This window comes from Syngnathus typhle, linkage group LG11 (genome assembly GCF_033458585.1).
Source record: "Syngnathus typhle isolate RoL2023-S1 ecotype Sweden linkage group LG11, RoL_Styp_1.0, whole genome shotgun sequence".
In the NCBI taxonomy this organism is placed as follows: domain Eukaryota; kingdom Metazoa; phylum Chordata; class Actinopteri; order Syngnathiformes; family Syngnathidae; genus Syngnathus; species Syngnathus typhle.
Genome location: NC_083748.1, coordinates 10,049,020 through 10,070,504, shown reverse-complemented (window position 1 = coordinate 10,070,504; position 21,485 = coordinate 10,049,020). Strand labels below are relative to the sequence as shown.

The 21,485-nt window shown below is 42.8% G+C and overlaps 1 protein-coding gene and 1 non-coding gene across 3 annotated transcripts; one reads left to right on the top strand and one right to left on the bottom strand.

Moving 5' to 3' along the window:
• The first annotated feature begins 262 nt into the window (after window positions 1–262).
• On the top strand, window positions 263–20,723 carry fgd5a (FYVE, RhoGEF and PH domain containing 5a). Of its 2 annotated transcripts, none has more exons than XM_061290235.1 (21): window positions 263–680; window positions 2,069–4,634; window positions 8,280–8,394; window positions 8,876–8,934; window positions 9,263–9,293; window positions 10,932–11,083; window positions 11,160–11,316; window positions 13,720–13,810; window positions 13,889–13,939; window positions 14,023–14,081; window positions 14,573–14,644; window positions 14,729–14,797; window positions 17,143–17,226; window positions 17,306–17,385; window positions 17,487–17,583; window positions 17,660–17,797; window positions 17,887–17,989; window positions 18,060–18,196; window positions 18,765–18,866; window positions 19,087–19,241; window positions 19,487–20,723. In XM_061290235.1, the coding sequence occupies exons 1-21, from the start codon at window positions 671–673 to the stop codon at window positions 19,521–19,523; spliced, it is 4,365 nt and encodes a 1,454-aa protein (XP_061146219.1). In that variant the 5' UTR covers window positions 263–670; the 3' UTR covers window positions 19,524–20,723. The 2 variants fall into 2 exon arrangements, with proteins under 2 accessions (XP_061146219.1, XP_061146218.1); XM_061290234.1 differs by having other exon boundaries at window positions 18,765–18,893.
• trnae-cuc (transfer RNA glutamic acid (anticodon CUC)) lies at window positions 18,312–18,383 on the bottom strand. The gene has a single exon. It is a non-coding gene; the product is annotated as a tRNA-Glu (tRNA).
• Window positions 20,724–21,485: the final 762 nt, after the last annotated feature.

The following is a 21,485-nucleotide window of genomic DNA, read 5'->3' as shown; positions in this document are numbered from 1 at the left end:
ATTTCTAATGGCTGCGTTAGAATGTATTATTTGCTCGTTATCATAATTTAAATAAATAAATAAATAAATAAATAAATAAATAAATAAATAAATAAATAAATAAATAAATAAATAAATAAATAAATAAATAAATAAATAAATAAATAAATAAATAAATAAATAAATAAATAAATAAATAAATAAATAAATAGTTCATTGCTCTCCACACTTGTGTGGATTCAAGTCGGTGAATGGTGTGGGTGGTGCATGAAACAAATGTAAAAATAGCCAAACAGTGACCTGCTCCAAATATCCAAAACACGAATGTTTGATTTGCGTCAGGAACTAAAACGCCTCTTTACATTGAGGTGACTGCGCTCTACCAAGTCCTGCCTCAATCAGGAAACCAAAGAGAGCTTGGCACACAGAAGCTCACTTGAGTGGAGCATCAGAAGAGGAGGTGCACGCTGCACACCGGCTGGCTCATCGCACATCGGCTTCGTTTTTACGCGGGGAGGCGCAACATCATCTGTCCATAGAAACGAGACGAAATGATCTGCCTCAGCTTCTGAAACCTGATTGCGCCAACAGGGTCTTTCCGTTTGATTGTGGATTAACTTTGCGGACGATGCGGTCAGTGGAGCGAAAAATGAGCGTAACTCTCGGCTCCCGTGGATGATGATGTCCCACAATGAACACAGGTTGGTTGCTCATTTTTTTTATTTCACTGTCAATAATAAAAAGTGTGCTAATGTTTGAGAGACTGTGCGAGGGATGGCCCAGTGGGTGATTTTATTTTTCACATTGATCAATTACTGAAAGACTGAATACCTTCCCTCTCCGAGGTACTAAAATAAGTCACATTCAACTCTGAGCAATGATTGCGTGGTTACTTTAGGAGCAATTATAATGTCCCGAAGAACTTCTCATTGTTTGATTATTTTAGGATAATGTCACCCATTTTGAGGAAATAAATGGTTTTAAGTAACTTCAATATCTGCAGAGATTCAGGAAAATTAAATATGTCCTGTAAAAAGCCAGAGGTCATCTGCAAATTAAACTTGAAAAAAAAATGAATGCCTTCACAAGTTTTTGCTGAATGGTCAACATGAGCTTGGCTCTGCAAAAGCTTGACTAGAGTACTACTGTTATGGGTGCACAGGTTGAAATTAACTATGTGAACATTGTCAAATCGTTTCCCGTGTCAGGAATTGCTAAGGTCCTACTGTCCGTCACCTCTTTTGATTTCAAACATTTGCATTACCTGAATTCTTGTTGCATAATTCATATCCTGTTGTTTGCAGTTGCGTGCTTTGTCAGCCTTGGGCCCTTGCTTTTCTTTTGTTTGATTGTTCTTTGACATACTCAAAGAGCCTTTTCAGCAACCGTGTGTGTGCGTGCGTGTGTGTGTGTGTTTATGTGCTTTTAGTTGAAGAATGAGAAGAAGGAAGTTCATTTGTGTCGTGAAAATATGTACTGTTAGACATTCATGGTGACTGGGGGTCTGCTAATGTCCTTCCCGTGCACATCCTGTGTGGACTCCTTCAAAAAAAAAAAATGCACGGATAAAACAAAACAGATTTTTCAATAAATGGATCTCAAATAGGATATTCAGTATTCACCAAAAGTGATGGATATGTCGAGACACAGTGTCTGATAGGATGTGCGTCAGGGCAGGTGCTCAATAACAGGAAGCGACAAGGGGTGTGCACTATGTTAGGAACGGGTGTGTTGCATGATCATTCCAAACTGCATAAGAATTTCTAGAGAAGAGTACACCTCACAATTACAATTAAAAATAAATATTTCTGCATTTCTTTTGTTTTGGGGTATTTCTTCTGCATTCTTTGGGGTGAGAGACAAGGCACCATTGAGTGTGAACCTCCAACAGGCATGTGTCATTTCCCAGACAAGGAGATGTTATTGTTTCTCTAAGTACGCTGTGGTTCTGTTGTTTTTCCTGCTGATAATGTTCCCCGCAGCATTTTGCATGTCACTGACTAGTAGACAGGACACGGCTTTCCCTATTTGTGTTTTTGTTCACCAAGTGTTTGTGTAGGATTTCATTTGATTTTTACTCTTTTGACAGATTTCCAAAATCCGCTGCAAGTCCCTCGACCGAAGGTCCGAAGTCATTTGACCATCAGAGTGCAGTCCAAGCTGATGCCAAGGCCTTGTCCCCCTGTGCATGGGTCAAAACCTCCCGTCGCCCCCAAACCCAAAGGCTTCCATGTGTTTGTGCCACAGGGGGAGCAATGCGAGAGTCTCACTAATGGAGACCTGCTTCATTCTAACGAGGAATCGGATCTTAATGAGACGGCTGATAAAAAACAGGACAATGAGGGAAAAACCGAGATAGAGGAGGAAGTGAGTGATAGCGAAACTGATAGTGGGGAAATATTTAATAATAACAACGATAATGACATTGAGAGCATTGGCTCTGAAGACACAGTTAGAGCAGATGAAGGTTCAACTGCAGACACCACCGACGATGAGAATCCTGACGATGACCCGACTCAACCCTACGGTGGCCAAAGCAAAGTTACTCTTTTGTCTCCTGCGAACGAAAACCTGGAGGAGGAAGAAAGCAACGACCAAGAGTTGAGTGCAAAGCTTGAGACAAACTGTGTTAAAGTTAACTTGCCCTCAGATAACAACACGCTCGAAATTGGAAGATTTGGGTTCGGGTTCCGCACGCTCCCGACTGTCACCGAAGAGTATCCCTACGATGTGATTGGCCCTGCAGATGACACCAGCGATACATGTGAGTCATGTGACCCGGCTGAAAATGGTGATGCCGAAGTATGGCAACCGGAACGGGCCACCAAAGATGTCTCTGGATGCTTCCGTTTCACGTCCAGCACCGAGGATGCCTTTGGCCCGTATTCTGTCATCGAGTCTGTTCCGCCAAATCAAACGTGCACCGCTGACCCTGAGTGGGCCGAGGATGAGACTGATGAAAATCAATCAAATGTTCAGCAAACATCCGAGACGTCCAACCCGGAGCCTTTCTACGTATCGTCGGATGACGTGGACCAACTGGAAGATAAGCAAGCCCTCGCTGATCAGGATGAGGTTGAGGACGAAGCTGAACGCTGCGATCAGCAGAAAGACAAAGCAAAGGACGCTGAGTCAGCAGATGAGTACGCAGACATTGAGGAGTCTTCCTGTCCGAAAGCTGATGACTTTGAGCAGTTGGAATGTGCCTCGTCGGAAGATTATGTGGAGATAGGTGACGAGGACGAAGAGGAACAGCCAGAGAAGAAACAAGTGAAGGGGAAAAGCGTCAAAGAAAGAACGGCTCAACGGGAACAGGCCTTTCTCAGTCAACGAAGAAGCTGCCAGCCTCGTCTCAGGTTATGCAACATCACTGTGCCAAAAGATTTGGACCTGGGCCGCACCCCGGAGCTCACCAACAGGGTAGTCTTTGCTCACACCACCGAGGCGTTTGAAGAAGACATCGAGGAACTGGATTGTCACATTGTGCCTTTCTACGAGGACACCGACTCGGACAGCGAAGAGCATATTTACGAGGAGGCTGGCTTTGACTCTGAGGGCGAGAACTTTTTGAACCTAGAGAAGAAGGCCATCGTGTCACGTTCTCGCTCTTATTCTGGTAAAGTGCCGGGTTACGTCCCAGAGACTGTGCCGGAAGAAACCACCACCGAGTACCAAACGCACGACTACTACACCGTATCCTTGGAGACCAACAATGAACCAATCAGCCAGTCCCAAACACCTCAAGACAATTGCTCAGTCCCAGCTCCAAAATCCCGTCAGTTCCTTTTGCACTCTCGCTCAGCGGGGAGTCAAGAATTGTCCTTGGCTGAACAAACAATAATTGATGAGATTAGGAGCAAGAGGAAAGATGACACCCTTTCGCTTCCATGTGTCATGAGCTCTTCTGGAAGTTTCTCCCAACGTAGTCACCAATCATCCAGCGGCGTTTCTACACCAACCTCTCTGGTGGACATTCCTCCACCCTTTGAACTCGCCTACATCACCAAGAGACCGGTAACTAAGAGTTCACCTTCCCTTTTGATCCAGCATGATACCGATGACAAAGATAAGAAGAAGAAAATCTCCTTTAAACGCTTTCTGGCTCTCAAGTTCAAGAGGAAGACGGATTCGAAAGGTTTTACTGACGGTTCTGTCCGTTCCTCTCGCTCTTCTTCTGAGTCCAGCCATCACGGCCCCGCACGAGTCATAGATCTCGACCGTAGAAGCACCTCCAGCTCCCCCCAGTCTTTGATCGTAAACCCCCAGCGGTCTCCCTCAGAACCGCCATCCGCATTTGTCTTCTACAAAGATCACCAGAGAAGGAAAGGTCATCTCAAAGCTTACGGAAGAGGCGTTTCCAGAGTCGAGTCTTTCGAGGAACGCTCGCATCGCTCCGCCATGCCGCTTCCTTTAACCAAACCCCGCTCAATCTCCTTCCCCAGTGCCGACACCTCCGACTATGAAAACATTCCTGCTATGAGTTCAGACTATGAGAACATCCAAATTCCAGGCAGGCCCGCCAGATCGCACACTGTAACCGAGTTTTTCGAAGATCCAAATCGCATGACAGCTCCTTGCAATGAGAACGACGGATACGTCGACATGAATAGTTTCCCCGGGATAGACAACAAACCGGCAAAAGCAGACGCTGAAAGGTATGATACACCTTAACATCTCAATGTTTTTGAGTATGCTAACCATTTTTTGTGATTAGCGTGTTCTGTATACATTTCCGCTTCAACTCATTTTACAAACCACATAGCAGGACCAAGATTTATAGGCCTACATTCTTTTCAAATGATTAGTCTATGCTCACCTGCAATATTTGCAGTCTTGTAAGAATCACTCCAATTGCAGTCTTGACCCTTTAGTGGTTACGTAGAGACTTCCATAGTGGCTGAGCGAGCTCCGCCTCCTGTAAAATGATGTCGTAAAAGTCCGTTAAATGAGAGATGAGCACATGGGTGGTTCTTGGGATAGCCCTTGTGGGGAAGCTTGCTAATGCTTTGTACGTTTAGAGGTCACTTTGGGTACATCTGCCTCCTATGAAGGATGAAATGATAAACGCAATAGCTCACTAAGCAGGGATTATTCACATTAAATAATCATTATTGGCTGCAATTAAAAGTCAGAGGGAGGTTAGTAGCAGTAGAGGAAAAGAATAGCAGTACACGTCCTGATAGATGTGGTAAAGTAAATGAAGAGGCAGAGAAAAGGGAGGAAGGGGCTTGTGTGTGATTGCTCTCCTGTACCTGACACTTATAGTTAACTTTAGAAGTGCTTTTATTAAAGTAGCACTCTCACGGGTGCCTCTCGCTTTCATTCATTGGACCCTCAGGGGACGGCGGGCTTTACTGCAGCGTGCGATGGAGTGAGGAATCACCGTGGTCACGCGGTACCAAATTAGCCTGACCATAAGCTTCGGTTTCTGTGAGGCCACAAGCTTTTGTGTTCTTAATTAAATCGTCGTGCTTGATGACCTGTGTGTGTGGTCAAAAACAAGAGCTATTATTGAGAACTCAGCAAAAGAATTACTGGAGTAGATAACCCGATGGCAATGTTTATGTCCTGAACGCCCGTTCTCTTTCAGGTTTTTTTTAATTCTGCAATGAATGCTATCTTGACTACAATCTTTTATCGCTGTTGGACTGTGGAGAAAAATGGACAGTGTTAAAAAAATAGCATTTCTCATCAAGATTAACAGACCACTTATTTGAAATTGTTTTTAATATGGGCATAAATTGCAACATTTGGATCTTTACGATGCATTCGTTGCAAAGAGAGTGCACATGAGTCACTTTATTCTATTATATTACAAAATATATGCAAATGTAGTTGTTAAATTCAAGAAGACCCCAACAAAATGCATTGTACACTCACAGAGGAGAAATAAAAGGTTTCAGCAGTCACACTAAACAAATTGCCTCAGCACTGCGGACAAAGCCATCTCCAAAGTATTTCCAAATGTAGTCACGAAAAATATTGCTATGACTTCATCAGCTTAATTAAATAGTCGTGTTAGGACGATGTGTGAAAGTTACTAATGATGCAACCAACGTGAGCCAAGCTTTTGCGTGTGCGTGTGTGCGTGTAAAGTGCGTAAAGTGTGGTTGTGCTTTGTCAAAGATGGCACCCCATGCTGAGAAGGCACTCTTATGTAGCCAATTAGCAGCTTGGAAACAAATGAGCAGTAAACAACATTTTGGCAAAGAAAGTGCACGATATGTGATTGTATTCAACTGTGAGCCCATTCATTGTCCCCAAATGTCAGTTTTCATCAGTTCCACTTAACAAAGCAAATGTAGAGTTGCATCTTATGCGCAGTTAATTTTTGGAATGGAATTATCTGTGTAGCAGAAACCGTTTGGCTGCTCTGGCCGTCATGACCTGTGTTACGTTACGGGATGAAAGTGTTCCCTTATGTGTATTGTTGGACCTACTGGGTGGCGGCTCCGCAGTGAGGCGGTGGACAGGGTGTGTCTTTGGCAGGCCCCGTGCCAGGCATTCTTAAGTCATTGCCAGGTCATCCCCGGGGAGGAAACGCCCAGCCTAGAGCCTGTTCACAGGAAATGCAGCACATGGAGACATGATAGATGTCCAAGAAGGTTGTCACCATGGGGTGGTCGCATGGAACCTTGCAGACTGAGCAGACTCGGTCTGCTTTTTTAGTGCTGGAGTTTTAAGGGCAAGTTCCACAATCTTTGGCACAAACTTTTACCTGTCATGTAACAGGTAGCTCGAGCAGAAGTGTGTCTTATTAGAACATCATGCGCTAGCACATTAGAAGCACGAGTGCTTCGGGCAACGCACAATCGTTATAAAAAGCAGAAAGCAATTTGAAAGTAAAGCATTCACTTCTCACAATTCCCCCATCGGTATTGCTTTTGTTGCCTGGCGAGACGGGAAAACCTTTTCTCTATTTTCTGTAATAGCGCCATTAGAAGTTGGAGGACACTTTTGCGATTGGGACTAATATATAATTGAATTCAACTGAATTGCATATTGTCGTCAAGTAATTTAAATATAGTTCTTATTTTCCAGAAAAGCATTTAGTCCTTTAAATTTGACACAGTAGATTTACTTTGTTGTGTTATAAAAGACAATCTGCTAGCATACTAACGATCCTGTTAAAGGGATTTCTATGTTCCAACATGGAGGCTATGTCTTGAGGAAATGGGTTGGTTGCCTGAAGGAATCATTAGAACTCCTGAGAGATGTTTAAATGTATTTTTTTATACCTTTTGATTGTTAACCATTTCTTTTTTTTAATTTCTCCACGCCTGAAGTAATCGTGCTTCTCAATAATTTCTTATCATCATTATCTTGGTTGATTTTGTTTACGATCGCAGAACCCCGGCAAAGTGCTTCTATTATATATTTGAAGGCAACATCACCCTGGAGACCAAAGAGTTTTATCTTCATTGAGGTCCACAATGAGTAATAGCCCACCAAATGGAGTGTGTCTGTGTCGGACTAATAAATTCAAATGTACTCGAGTACACAAAATGATGGGACGTACACAGCGGAGCTTTAAAAGACAGCGGGTTCTATTCATTATCACGCCACAAAATTGTAATAAATGAGACAAGAATGCCAAGTTGATTGGAAGAGCCGCTCTCATGTGGCGTCATTATTCGAAACAACTCTCACTCAGTATGAGGCGGTGCCGGTTTTTTTTTTTACCCACCGTCATCAAATACAATATATTGAGAAGACATTTTCAAAAATATCACATTGTCATTTTTCTGGTACCTTCTGGTTGCTGCTTTTAGATCATCATCCTCGTAAGGGGAGTATATTCAACCACACTAAGTGAGTGTTAATGGTTAGGCGAATTTTTATAAACGACTCCAGGTAGCATTTAAGGGATTACGAGAAAACTGACCTAGAGTGTGACCCTCCGGAGCCTTTCTCCACCACACTGAAGGATTATCGCTGTACGTACATAACACTGTCGGCGATAAAAGGATGAATTGGGGAAGGGAGGGATTAAAATGTGCCACTGTGCTGCATATGAGGAATGGAAATACTCAGCTAACACCATCCGACATCCATTTTCTGTACGGCTTATCTTCACAAAGGTCGCAGGTGTGCTGGAACCTGTCCCAGTTGATTTAAGGCGAGAGGTGGACAAGTCCCTATCCAGTTTTGGACGACTATTTTCACTCATAATCACACTTTAGGACATTTTAGAGTCTTGGTAACGTTTTCGCCATGTGGGAGGAAGATTCTTAACCCTCACAAGCAAGAACAACTCCGCACCGGATTGGCTATCATGATGTTCTCCCTTGGTCTTGCAGTGCCTACACAGAACCTTTCCCGCTGAGCTCAGTCTCTGCTGGGTCAGCTGAGGAGGACCATGGACGTACCTCGGAAGAGGAAGAAGGGACTGCTGAGCAAAACCTTGACCGACAGGTAAGTTATGGCACAAAAACAAAAAATATTATAGCGCACTTTAATCTGCCTGTTTAATCCTCTGGTCTGCATCTTGGCAATTGATAGCACAAAATGGACATTAGATGCTACAAGGAATAATTATATTGAATTGAAATCGTTTTCAAAGTGCCCCTGATCCGAAAGCATAACGGAGAAAAAGTACAGTGACCCTCTAAATGGTTTGAATGTGTTGAGGCCTTTTGATTAGCCTATAAATCATTGCCATTGCTCATTCATAATGCATCAGTGTTTAAAAGTGCCATCTTTGAGAGGGCCCTCATGCCGCACTTAAATGAAATAATCAGTCTCATTCTGACAGCAGAGATAAGAAAAAAAAAACACATATTTTTTTTTATAAGTCCCCTTGGTTGCTGTATAGCCGCTGCCGTTAATGCTTGAGAGCAATAAGTGCACTTTGAACATTAGCTGCGCTCATTCACCTGTCACCGCTCTCACGTAGACTGATGGGCGATCCCGAGCGTTCTATGTCGCCAAGGAGCTCGTCGATTCGGAACGACTGTGAGTATCGCCGTGGTGTCATCACACTCCAAAGCACGCATCCTGAAGGTGTTTTTTTGTTTGTTTGGCTGCCTGCTGTAATGTCACCCACGTGTAAACTAATCCATCAGGCTGCATGCAGAGCGGCAATCTCATCCTCGCTCTGTTTTCCTTTTAACTAATCATCTAATGTGGTTTCGCCGTCATACATAATGTATACGTCTACCTCCAGACAGAAGAACTTTGTGTAACTACTGAGAGACAAGCAAGCTCTGAATATTCATCCCCATTGAATTTCTGAGGAAGATTCCATTTCTCATTTCATTTTGTCTTTTCTGTTTTTTTGCAGACATGTCCGTGCCCTCAAGTACCTTCAAGAGGTAAAACCCCCCTCCTCTTCCACTTTCTTGAAAACCCGCTGATAACATTTTATCATCCGAGTCTACTCCCCTGGCCTCTGTCTGCGTCCCCTCGGCCCTCCCCTGCCGTAAAGCTTTGCGGAGGTTTATCAATGTTGTTGCAGTGAGATCTACTTCCTGGTTCTGACAAAGTTAACATGGAGTCAGTTGTAAAGCGATGCAGGCGCCTTCTGGTATTGTCCTTGTATCTTTACTTACCTGATAGACAAAATTGCAGGGGCAACTTGCCACGGCACTTAAAGATGAAGTATGCGGATTTCAAAAAGCTACAATAAGATTTGAACATCATCTCACTTCAATGCCCCGCCCCCTCGAAGAAACGCCCCCAGCTCACAAACACGCATGCATAAATTGCATTCAATGATGGAGTATTGCTAAAAATGAAACGTGACATTGAACTCAGGGGAGGCCTGCCGTATTTTAACCTTGAACGAGGTTACCGTGAATCTCTTATGCATGCACCTGCACAGTGATTTATCCGACAGTATGAAAGATGAAGTATCATTTGGGGACTATAAGGATGCAAATATTATGCAAGAAATTCAATCTAACAGAAATATGGCAATGCTAGATAGAAACAGCGCTGCTTTTACATTATTCCAAAATTCTGAAAGCTCCCCTGACGTGATCAGACATTGACGACATTTATTGAAGGTCCACAAATGTAACATTGTGAAGTCTTGTAATTTTTCTAAAAAGTGTGCCGGTGTGGTTACATACCAACAATTGAAGTGGATAAAATGGAGTCATTTAACTTGGAAGCATTACAGTGGCTTGTTTTTTTGGGTGAGGGTGTGTGTGTTGCTTGAGAGTTATATGAGCTATTGTTCCATTGTCTGATAAGGAATAACAAGAACACAAAGAATTTCCAGGGCCTGTGCTGGGAGGCTGTGCTCCTCTTTTAAAGGCCTTTTCGCACAACCGCTTCAACATATAAGGCTCGCTATTTTTGTATTTGTAACCTTTGACCTCTGGACAAATTCTGGCCGCGGCTCATGTTGCTTCTTGACCTGCCTTACGTGATGAAAATTGACTTATGTGGCTGATCTTGTCTGAGGCAGATGCGATGAATGCTAACTGGAATGAAATCCCAGCACGTGATCCCCTGACTAACTTGAACATCCTTGATTCACTTCATGTCTGGACTTTAAACTACAAGTGATTGGCTCCAGAGGTCCAGTGGACTGTCAGTGCTCTGGCATCAAGGCCATTACGCAACAACACCTGCTGGTGTGTCCCATGCAGACAGTTCCTCACTTCCTGAATGCTTGGACAGAGCCCAAAATGAAGGGAGGGAGGGCAGCAGGAAGGATGTTTAGGAAGACCTGACCTTCGTGCCTTTTCCTTTCCTTTTCCACATTCTTCAACATTCACTGGACACAACATTGGGTAGTCAAGCTATATTATGCTAGTTTCGAGCGATTCTGCAAACATTTGATTTATTTTTTTATTTTAAAATGTTCCAGGTGTACCTAATGTTTTGGAAAGTGGACATACTTCCTTTCTCACTCTCTCACCCTTTTTTCTGTCGAATGCCTTCCAATGTACTAGTAATCTTTCTCTAATCAACTTATTTTATGCCTTTTTTATCTTGTGAAGGACTTCAGGCCAGCAGTGGCCGAGACCGTGGCCGAGGACGGGGGTCCGCTTCTGGACCATCAGACGTTGGAGGAAATATTAGGTGTTCTTCCGCAGGTCTTAACTCTCCACAGCGACATTCTCACTGAGCTGGAGGAGCATATTGATCATTGGTACGTATCGTCATCGACATTACCAAAAGCACTTTTTTTTTTTTTTAGAGAGATTCTATCATGCTCTTGTGTCTAGGGAGGAAGGCCAAAAAGTGGCGGATGTGATCCTATCTCGTCGTGAAGACTTCAAGGTGTTTGATACTTTTATCTCTGAGTACGATCGCAGCATGTCTCTACTGGAGGCAAGCTGCAAGGTCAGCCCAGCCTTTGCCAGCACTGTCAAGAAATTTGAGGTAAATTGTCCAAGATTCAAACCCGGAACCCGCCATTGTGAGGCCCATGTTGACCGTGCTCTTTCAAACTCAATTTCCATGTTTGTGAAAGGACACCTCGCTTTCATCCGTCCACCTGCTATCTTCCTTTGCACTCATCCAACAGACTTGACCTTAAATTTCTTTTCTGTCTGCCTTTCTCTATGGACTGACATTTCCTCTGTCTTGATCACAGTTTCTAAATCTTTTCTTTTTATCTATGTCTTTATTCTTAAAGAATCAGGCAGCAAAGGTTTGGATGAAAGGAGTAATCAGCTTGACAGTATTCTATATATTTTCTTCATTCACTTCTTCAGAGTATTTGGAAAGTAAATGTGCACAACATTGTCAATGGAAACATTGACAGCGTTTAATAAAACGGCAGGATATTAAGATAAGGAGAAAAGATAAGCACATGAGATTCTCATTTCCATGCAGCTCTTTGCTGGCCTGCAGAATAACGTCCCTGTTTAGAGCGAGCGAACGGCATTCAGCTATTCGCGTTACTACGTACGTAGATTTACGAGATGTTTGTTGACACAGCGGTTCCAAGTCGTTCGAGTTTGGTAAAAAGGAGTGGACAATGCACCAACTGTTTGCACTCATGAATATTTAACAGCAGCTGCACTTTCCCGGGAAAAAAAAAAAAGAAAAGACTTTCTTAAAGCTAGACGAGCTAATCTACATAAAAAGTAGGGTGAACTGAACATTTGGTAAATATTGTCAGTGTCGATCCTTGGCAGATTTCCAACATCTGGTCCATGTTTGTCATTCAAGGCCTTGTCTATTAATCAGCTCCATAAAGGTTGGGCCTAATGAACCACTTTTTGCCTCATTGGCGCCTACAGAGAAGCACGAATGCATGAAAAGATATTGTCTGATCAAAGGAGGCTTTATTTTTTTATTGCTGTGAGAGATGCCACGTGCTTGACAGCAGCCATGTTTTACAGCACACTTGCCAGCACATATGCACATTCTGTATTTTCCCTCATTGGACATCCACCTTGTGAGGTAGTTTTGTTTTGTGGGGGAAAAGAAAAAAAAAAAGTGATGGATGCTCTGCTGTGTCAGACGAGCCTTGGGACGAGCGTAGAGAGTGTGACCCTTCCATAATGAGAGAGAAGGAGCGTCGAGGGAGAGCAAGGCCTGGGTGAAGAGCCAACGTTCAATTATCAATTTTGCTGAATGTTGTTGTTTTTTTTCATGCATGGCAATAGTGTTCATTATTATTGCGCCGCTTTTGATCTACTTTGCAAAGTACGTTGGTTGATGTAAAGTCCCGGAGTAGAAGTGTTTGGTAATATCATTGCGGATGTGGTGACAATGATGAAGTATCCAGAGAGCCTGATCAGATCACAGCAAGCTCTTACAGGATTAGTGCCTCCTCTCCACAGCTCGGACCTTGTTTGCCGCAGCATCTATAAACATTGGCCACCACGGGGCGATGCCATTGTAATGGATTTGGTGAAGCTGCTTTTATGAACCTATTTTTAGATGACCACAGCCTGCGTGGCCTGTTTTCCCGTGCCCAAGAAGGTCAAGGTGGCGAGAGAGCGCTCTGCAGCAGGTGGAATTGAGTGAATGCCTCGCTAGGCAAGCTAGCTGGGGCAATGAGGCAGACAGAAAGTAATTAGAGGAGCAGAGTGCTTTACAACTCCCCAATTAGATCGGTTTTGTGTGTGCGGACAGCAAATCAGCTGGCCGTGAAAGAGACTTAAAAGGTAGGTTTGTTTGCACGGGTGTCTGCATCATAGCGTGAAGCATCGCTCTTCTCCTTCGGCGGCTCACTAGCCCAAACAAGCAAAACGCTAATTATCATCGCTGGCACGCATCGGGCGAATTACTTCCTCTGAAGAAGTGTCAATTGGATGACAATTTACATGCAACACTTGAGGAGAGCAGATGCGTCGTGGAAAGTGGGTTAACCAATCGGAATTGTTGTACTCCCAGTGTGGTGGTCAGGAAAGAAAGGGGAGGGGGAGAGCAAAGACAGAAAGGGACTTTTTTGACATTGATGACTTGTATGGAAAGAAATCGTGCATGTGTGTGTGTAGGGGGCTTCTACCCCTTAGGGTGTAAATACCTGTCAGAGACAATTAGACTGATTGATTTTCCAATACTCTCTTGATTGTGTGCTTTTTCGCCACCCTTTCTCCTGCAAATGAGTCATCAGAGAAAAGGAATGGGATTTTTTTTTTTTTTTATCTCATGGGAAGATGTGAAGGTCACCTTGGTTAACACAATTGCCTCGGTTACTTCTGACCTTGCCTTGCATTACGCTGGAGAGATGTGAGAAGTATTTTCTTTTTTCCATTTTTTATTTTTCAAAAATCTATAAAACTCATGTCATTCAAAAATTCATATTATTTTATTTTAATGTTGCAGAGGAAAAGTCCTGAGGATGCTGAAGTGCCACTGAAGCACCAACTGCTGCAGGTCATCGTGAGAGTGCTGCAATATCGCATGCTACTGACAGGTAACACACAAATACGGCCAAGTTTCAAGGAGATACACAGTAATTACATCATGACATTGTGTTTGACTCCATCCACAGATTACCTAAACAACCTCTCACCTGATTCGAAAGAATATGAGGACACACAAGGTAAACCAGTGATAGCAAGATGGTTTCATTTTTCTGGTTTGCATCTTATGTTCATTCTATTTATTTTTCTGTTTGTGTTGCAGCTGCCTTGGTGATTGTGTCAGAAGTGGCGGACCAAGCCAATGATAATCTAAAACAGGGGGTGAGTTACATGGAAGCAAAATATGTGTTGATTGAAGTTGTCGTTAAAAAAAAAAAACATTTTTAGGGACATCCACCAAAAAGAATTTTTAGTACTAGAAGTTGATTCCTCCATTTTGAGCTCATGCAAAAACCCCAGGTGTGTCTTTGTAAAAGGGATCTTTGTTTAATTGGACAAGATTTACGGCCTCCTCCAAATTTTTCATGGAGATAATTCAAAATCCTCCCCTCGTCGCGTCTCGGTGACTTCTCACTGTCAAGATCGCCGTGTTCCTGGCGCTGGCTCGCCTGCTGTGTTTATCTCACAGCACTATCACTCGCGCAGACGGAGGCTGACAGACAATGTAAACACAAACTCCCACTATCTCTGCACCTCACGATTCAGTCTTGCCTATCACATCCCTTCCCGCCAACCTCTCGTTCATTCACAAACAAACAAGGGTAGTTTCATTCTATTCACGCGCCATCTCGTTTCTCACTCCAATGTCCCAGGAGAACTTGCTGCGTATGGTCCACATCGAATACAGCATGAAAGGCAAGAGGGACCTTCTCAAGGCTGGCAGGGTGAGCAAATTCCAGCCGTGCATCTGGTCATGTTTACTCTCAGAACCCAAAAGCAAAGTTGGTTAACAATGTTTTTCTTGGCAGATGTTTGTCAAAGAGGGAACACTCATGAAGGTTTCGAGAAAAAGCCGACAGCCAAGACATCTTTTTCTGGTAAATCTTTTGGATTTTTGAAAATTCACCTCAATTATCTAAACACAAAGGTTAGTTTTAGTTAGTTTTAGTTTATTGTTTAGCACATATTATTATATCAATAACTGTGCAAGGAGGGAGACGAAGCCTAGGGCTTGTAAAGAGCTCCACTCCTTCTAGGTTAATTTTCTTAGCTCTTTGCTAAATGCAAGTGCTGTGGTTCCAGCCTGGCTCGACTCCAATCCAGCTAATCAACACCTCATCTCAATTGTGTAAAGACAATTTGCAGTTTTATGGAGAATTACACTATTTCCTGACAGCGTGCAATGCATCTTTGTCTGCAGGTTGCTTGGCAACTACACACAGAAGCTTTTAACAAGATGCAGTGTGTTAATTAGTGAGATTTAGCGGCGTTGTGCTCAGGCCAAGTGAGGCTAGCTGTATTCCTCAGTTCCGATTCAAGTTATCATTGTTGTGGTGAAAGGGGTTAACAGCATACAGTAAATATTGAACAGATCTTTTCAAGTTGGCATCGTCTCATGAAACTCCAAAATTGTGTTTTGTCTCCAGAGCTTCCCATTCCAAATTCTTGCTTGGTTTTGGTATTTTCGCACACCCGTGCAAGCTGTTGTAGTGTAGCGCATATTTAAAAGGGAACTTTGCGCCGTTGTGGGTGTGAATACAGCTGACTTGATTCACGACAAATTGAAGTGGGTCTTTTCATTCTCTTTAAATGCTTGATAATGGCTTGATAACTGATTGGCTTGAGTCCTCCAGCAAGAACGTCAAGAAGACCTTGCTAAATGTTTTGTTGTCATTTTGACACCTTAGCGAAGAGCACCTGCTAGCATTAACCGCAAAAATATTGGTGACTTTGGGGCGGAGGTTATTCTGCAAACTATGGAAGGGCACATGGCCAAAGTTGTAAAATCTCCACTGGGCACCACACCCACCAGCGTGGGCCTCCCTCTCCACTCTCCTCCCCTTTCAGGACTTGTTTTCCAGGGCACCGCTTCCTTACAGGATGTTTGGTGTGGGTCACTGGATGCTGGCTTCCTGTGTATTGGGAGGGGACTGACAGCAAAGTGAAGGCCAGACAGGCTGTAGAATGCAGGGAGGGGAAGGTTGAAGAGTTTGAAGGGGCGTGGGGTGTTAGACAAACACATCCCATGAAATAGAGACATTCACTCTATTGTTTCATAACTAATTACTTGTGTCTTATGCCAACCTGCACAGACGAACAGTTGACTGTGTCGCAGGAGCAGGCCTTGAGTTTTGATATTGGTGATTTAGAGGGGTGTCAAACTCGTTATTATATACAGTAAAAGCTACAAAACAAACTGACAAATAACTCATTTTCAAATCAGATGAGTAAAAACTGGTCAAATATTTAAAAAAAAAAAGATATTAAAAGTGAAGACAATTTACAATTCTAGTAATGACACACGAATTTGATGCACGATTTGTCTTTGCGGGCCAAATAAAATGATGTGGCGGGCCGTATCTGGCCCCCGGGCCTTGAGTTTGAAACCTGTGCTCTAAATGAACAAGGAATGGATTAAAGGGAGGCAAATGATGCCAAAAGCATCAAAGAATGTGAAAGATCAATGAGACAGCAGTGATAGATAAGGTGTTTTGGAGCCTTTCTAAAGGAGCAGCTAAGGTGGAGTGAGCGGCCCAGAATTCACAGGTCCGGGTCGGGATTGGCTATTATGCATGGTCAGCCTGGGCAACATATTCCCGAGCGTGTTTGTTTGTTGTGCTATAGTGAAGGTGGCCCGTCCCACCCCAGCCTCCTTTGACAGCGTAGGGTGAGAATGCTGGGAGAGCGAGGGGAGGCCCAGAACCCAGCGCAGGGTGAAGAATTCCTGGATGCTGTCTTTATAGCCCCAGCGGATGTTTAGAACGCACGTTAGGTGTGACCAATTATGTCATCTCTTTTATTCACCGGGGAGGGGGTGGTGGATGAAATTCCTCTCATGCACAACACAATGGACGCTTGGTGTGTTCAGGGAATAACAATACTGTGCTCTTCCGTCTAAACAAACGCCTTCATCGCCTTACTTTGCACTTAGTGTTCATGGGAGTCGGGTGCTACTTAGTTGAGTCAACGCTGGGAAAGGAAATAACTTAATCCATATGAATGACGCCAGAAATTGCTTGGCACAACAGAAAAAAAAAACAATCTCCTGTTGAGGTTTTTAAAATATAACTGTATAGCTTTGGCACTATCTTGTGGTAGATATGAGATACTGCAAAGAAGGAAAACACATTGTGACCATCACGATTGTGCATAAGGAATAAAATGTCTTCTTCTTAGGCTATTTCAACACACTGTGTTTTTCTTTATGTGTGACCTCCTCCAGATGAATGATATCATGCTGTACACCTACCCGCAGCAGGATGGCAAATACAGGGTTAAGAACACATTATCCTTGTCTGGAATGAAGGTACATTTGTTTTTAATATGCCCGCAAAACATCACGCTAGCGTTGTTGCGTATGATTGTTGACGGGATCTTTTCTGCAGGTGAGCAAACCTGTTCTTGACAACGTGCTGAACTGCCTTAAGATCGAAATGTCCGATATTACCATCACGCTCTCTGCCAGGTCAATAAAACTCTCATTTGGAAACACCCTTTCCTGTAAAACAAAATCGGTTTTGATTGTCATGTTTTCATTAAACATTGTCTTTTTTTGCTGTTTTTCAGCTCAGTCGGAGAGAGGGAGGATTGGTTCCACACGTTGAGTCGAGCCATTGCCGACCACGCTGCGGGGCTCTGTACATTCGGGGGACCCTGTAATGAGGTGAGTAAAAGTGCACTTTCTGTTGAGTGAAGAATTCCACCCTGAGTCCTGAAAAATTCAATTTCATTGTCAACAGGCCCGTGAGAAACTGTGGATGGCCTTGGGTGAAGCTGCTCCGGTTCTAGTGCCAGTGTCTCATGTGATGATGTGCATGAACTGCACCTCTGACTTCAGCCTCACTCTTCGACGACACCATTGCAATGCCTGTGGCAAGGTTAGATTTATTTTCTAACAATCACACATCAACAACATTGCACTAGTCGATATTATGTCTGAGATTTTCTTTGTATTCTGCTCCTGCAGGTAGTGTGCCGAGCTTGTTCGAGGAATAGATATCCGCTCAAGTACCTCAAAGACAGGGTGGCCAAAGTGTGTGACCACTGCTATGCCGAGCTCAGGAAAAGAGGTGACGCTCATATAATTGTCTAGGAATCTGTTGATCGGTTGTTTAAAAATTCTCGTGTGTTTGATTATAGGGGGCAGTATGTCAGGGGCATGCGGCAACTCAAGTCCGCCGACTCATCGGGCCAGTCGTCCCCTCTCTGCTGTCTTCCAAAGCTTGCAGACGCAGAGTCTTTGGAAGAGCAGGAAAAGCACAATATCCCTCAATCAGGTGTGTTACTTTTGTGGAGGTTCTGATAAAGTTCACCAACACATTCTCTGTACCACTTGTCCTCATGGTCACGGCTGAGATGGAACACAGCTGGGATGTTAATACAAAAAGCTAGTTCCCTGACCGGGAATCGAACCCGGGCCGCGGCGGTGAGAGCGCCGAATCCTAACCACTAGACCACCAGGGAGATATGTCATGTGAGAAACAACTGTGGAATTCATGGCATCCACAGTGAATGCAGAATGCATTGCCAAAGTTTGACCAGTAGAGGTCGTTAACTTACTATGGAGTCCCAATCTATAGTGCGCCAATTTTTTTATCAGAAAATTGAGGAAACATGTTACATTGAGTGCAGTACTGAATACAGAATCAATGATGACCACATATCTATTTATTCAAAGTGTATTTACATAATCAGTGTGACACCCAGTTCAATAAAAATTGATCCCCACCTGCCCAGTAATTGGGACCTACAGAAGGTTGTGCGCATATGATACAAAAGTGACATTGACAGTCAATTTTTTTTCCCAATATTCCACACTATTGATTTTTGGCCTTGTATTATCAGTTGCCTGTTGGGGTGGAGGGCTCCACCATGAGCGGCATCTTACAGCGTCGAAAGAAGAGCAAGAGGAAATGGAAGCGGCTGTGGTTCCTCCTCAAAGACAAGGTGCTCTACACCTTCACAGCCTGTGAGGTGAGGGGGCACAGAGTCTCCCACACCAGCCCCAAACCACACACACACACACACTGAATAGAATTGTTTTCACGTTTCAACATTTCCTTCTGAACTCCCTCTGTGACCTTTTCAGGGACTCTTTGCCCTCACTGTTCTTTATCTGACTATCTTTTGAAATCGATTTCACTTACACTCCTGCACATTCCTTCAGGATAAAGTGGCCTCCGAGAGTCTCCCTCTGCAAGGCTTCACCGTCAAGCTGACCGAGAGGCCCGAGGGAGATGAGGGTAGCAACGTGTTTCAGCTCTACCACAAGAAAACTCTGTACTACACCTTCAGGGCTGATGATCATCACACAGCACGCAGGTCAGCGTCACTCTTGACTTTTATCTCGAGACTGGAAATGGAGCGCATTAAGTCACAAGAATCAAACCTGGCACGGCTACTGAAGCGAGATCATCATATGATGGCCCCATGTGCGGGGTTGGGGGTAGACAAAATGGATGAATGAATGGATAAACTAATCTAAATGTTCTCTGGTTATTGTATAATTCATCCTTTCATGTATTTTAGTTACGCTGGATACTTCTTTTCTCCGTTATGTGTTCCAGATGGGTCAACGCCATTGAGGAGGCTACAGTTTTATAGCAGCGGCTAAGGATCAAAAGAAACCATTCTGACAATGGACTGTCGCTAGAACCTGATTGATTTGTCTTGTCATCTTCATCCATATCTACTGTCATGGAAGTTCAACAGAGAAACCACGTCGAAAAGAGTCGCACTGGTAAGGAGGTCGAAACGAGAGCACACTTTGTGTTTCCTCAATGTGCCAAGTCTTCACTTGAGTGTCACGAGCAGCTAGGACAACATCAGATCTTATTCACATTTTTCCCTCGGAGAACAAACAGTTTTATCTCCGTCTGTCCACTTGACTTCTATTTTTCTACCTTTGCAAGTGGATGTACTGCAAAAAGAATGTCAATCCATTTTCTTAAAAGCCTCAATTGTTGGCAGCAGCTAAAACAAAAAAAAAAAAAAGGGCGGAGCCATTCCCTAGTGTCAAGTAAAGCTTATTCTGGGTATATATTGTGAAGTAGGCCATACATCTAGACTGTATGTAGTGACTGATCCTCAGCAACAGTTCTGTAATAATGAACATATTTTGCATTTGTAGGTTTTTGAAATTATGGAAATGTTTATCAAGTGCCAGTTTATTTCCTCCTGTTACATTCAGTGCAATTTGCGTTTAATGATAAATGTGCCTGATATGGAATTAGAATTGTTACAATGTTAGACATTACTGTACTACTCTTACGTCAACAGAAGAATTGTGCTTTTTTTTCTATCTGCTCTTATAGCTTTCAACTATTTTGTATTTTCACGGTGTTCAATTACAGCAGAGGTAAATTATGAATATACTATTGTGCCATTTTAGCGCTGTAAATATACTGCTGGTTTGAATCTTACTTGATTTACATGACAGAATCTGCCGATGACGAAATCTGAAGTTTCACACTTCCTCATAGTTCTTCCTCTAAAAGTTCTAAATTTAAATGTATTAATGCAAAGCTAAACAATGTCACATTTGTACGACGTTTTATTCTAAACATGAATTTGCTTGCAACATCATATTGTGAACTATTTATTATCTCAAAGTACAACTTAAAAAAAAGAAAACTCGAGTCCAAATGAAGCATAACTGTGATATTTGAACATTTATCATTCATTTCATTTTTTTGCCAGACCGTAAGTGTTACATAAAATTGTACCTCTTGCATACAGTGCGTTGTAAATGTAAATGTGTATGTATATAGATGCATATTAAAATAAACTCTCCAAAATATGCAATGGTCGTTATTATTTGAAAATCCCACAACGGATTTGAAATAAAATAATGATGTGACTTGAAGTGGAGAGTATAATAATTTCAGGATCTCCAAATTATTTTTTCGCGTTCTAATAATTATCTTTACCCAAACGGTGATGGTCAATGACATTACTGCTTTCTTCTTAACCAACATTAAGCTAAAACGTAGGTGACCTACTTTTTGGGGTTTCATCGTGACCGTTTGCTGTTGAGTTCATATCTCTTTTTTAAATAACATCCATGCAAAATAACGTTAAAAAATCTTTACTGTGTTCTACGTGATCACGTTTTTTTTTTTTTTATTTGGCTTTCGACTCTGCATGAGACTTGTTTTTGTTTTAGGGTTTTCCCTTGTTGTTCCTTGTGTTAATAATAGTTTGTTTTGTAACCACCGAATTACATTTCTGAGATAATTTGTCAAAACATTTCAGCTATGAGAAGCAAGAATTTCTTATGTCATCATGTCATGTTAAATCGATACCCTCACCTTGCCTGTCCTATAAAATGTCCATCGTTATGTGAGACATCCAGTCCAAAAAACATCTTATTACCATGTCTCTGCCTCTGTTAAAAACAACCAGTGGACATTATTGTGTAAAATTGACTTTTTAATGTCTTTTATCACTTGATTTGAACGAAGCGTTTGCAAACACTTCAAGTCCAGGCTATAATTAGCCTTCACTTTTCAAGGCCTACCAGATTTCCCTATCAGAGCCAGACTGCCGGGTAATACAACCCAGCTC

Excerpts from the sequence above, each read along its gene's own strand:
- fgd5a (XM_061290234.1), top strand. Across the intron at positions 11,084-11,159 it reads GAGGAGCATATTGATCATTG|GGAGGAAGGCCAAAAAGTGG; the intron begins GTACGTATCGTC and ends TCTTGTGTCTAG. Across the intron at positions 17,386-17,486 it reads ACCATCACGCTCTCTGCCAG|CTCAGTCGGAGAGAGGGAGG; the intron begins GTCAATAAAACT and ends GCTGTTTTTCAG.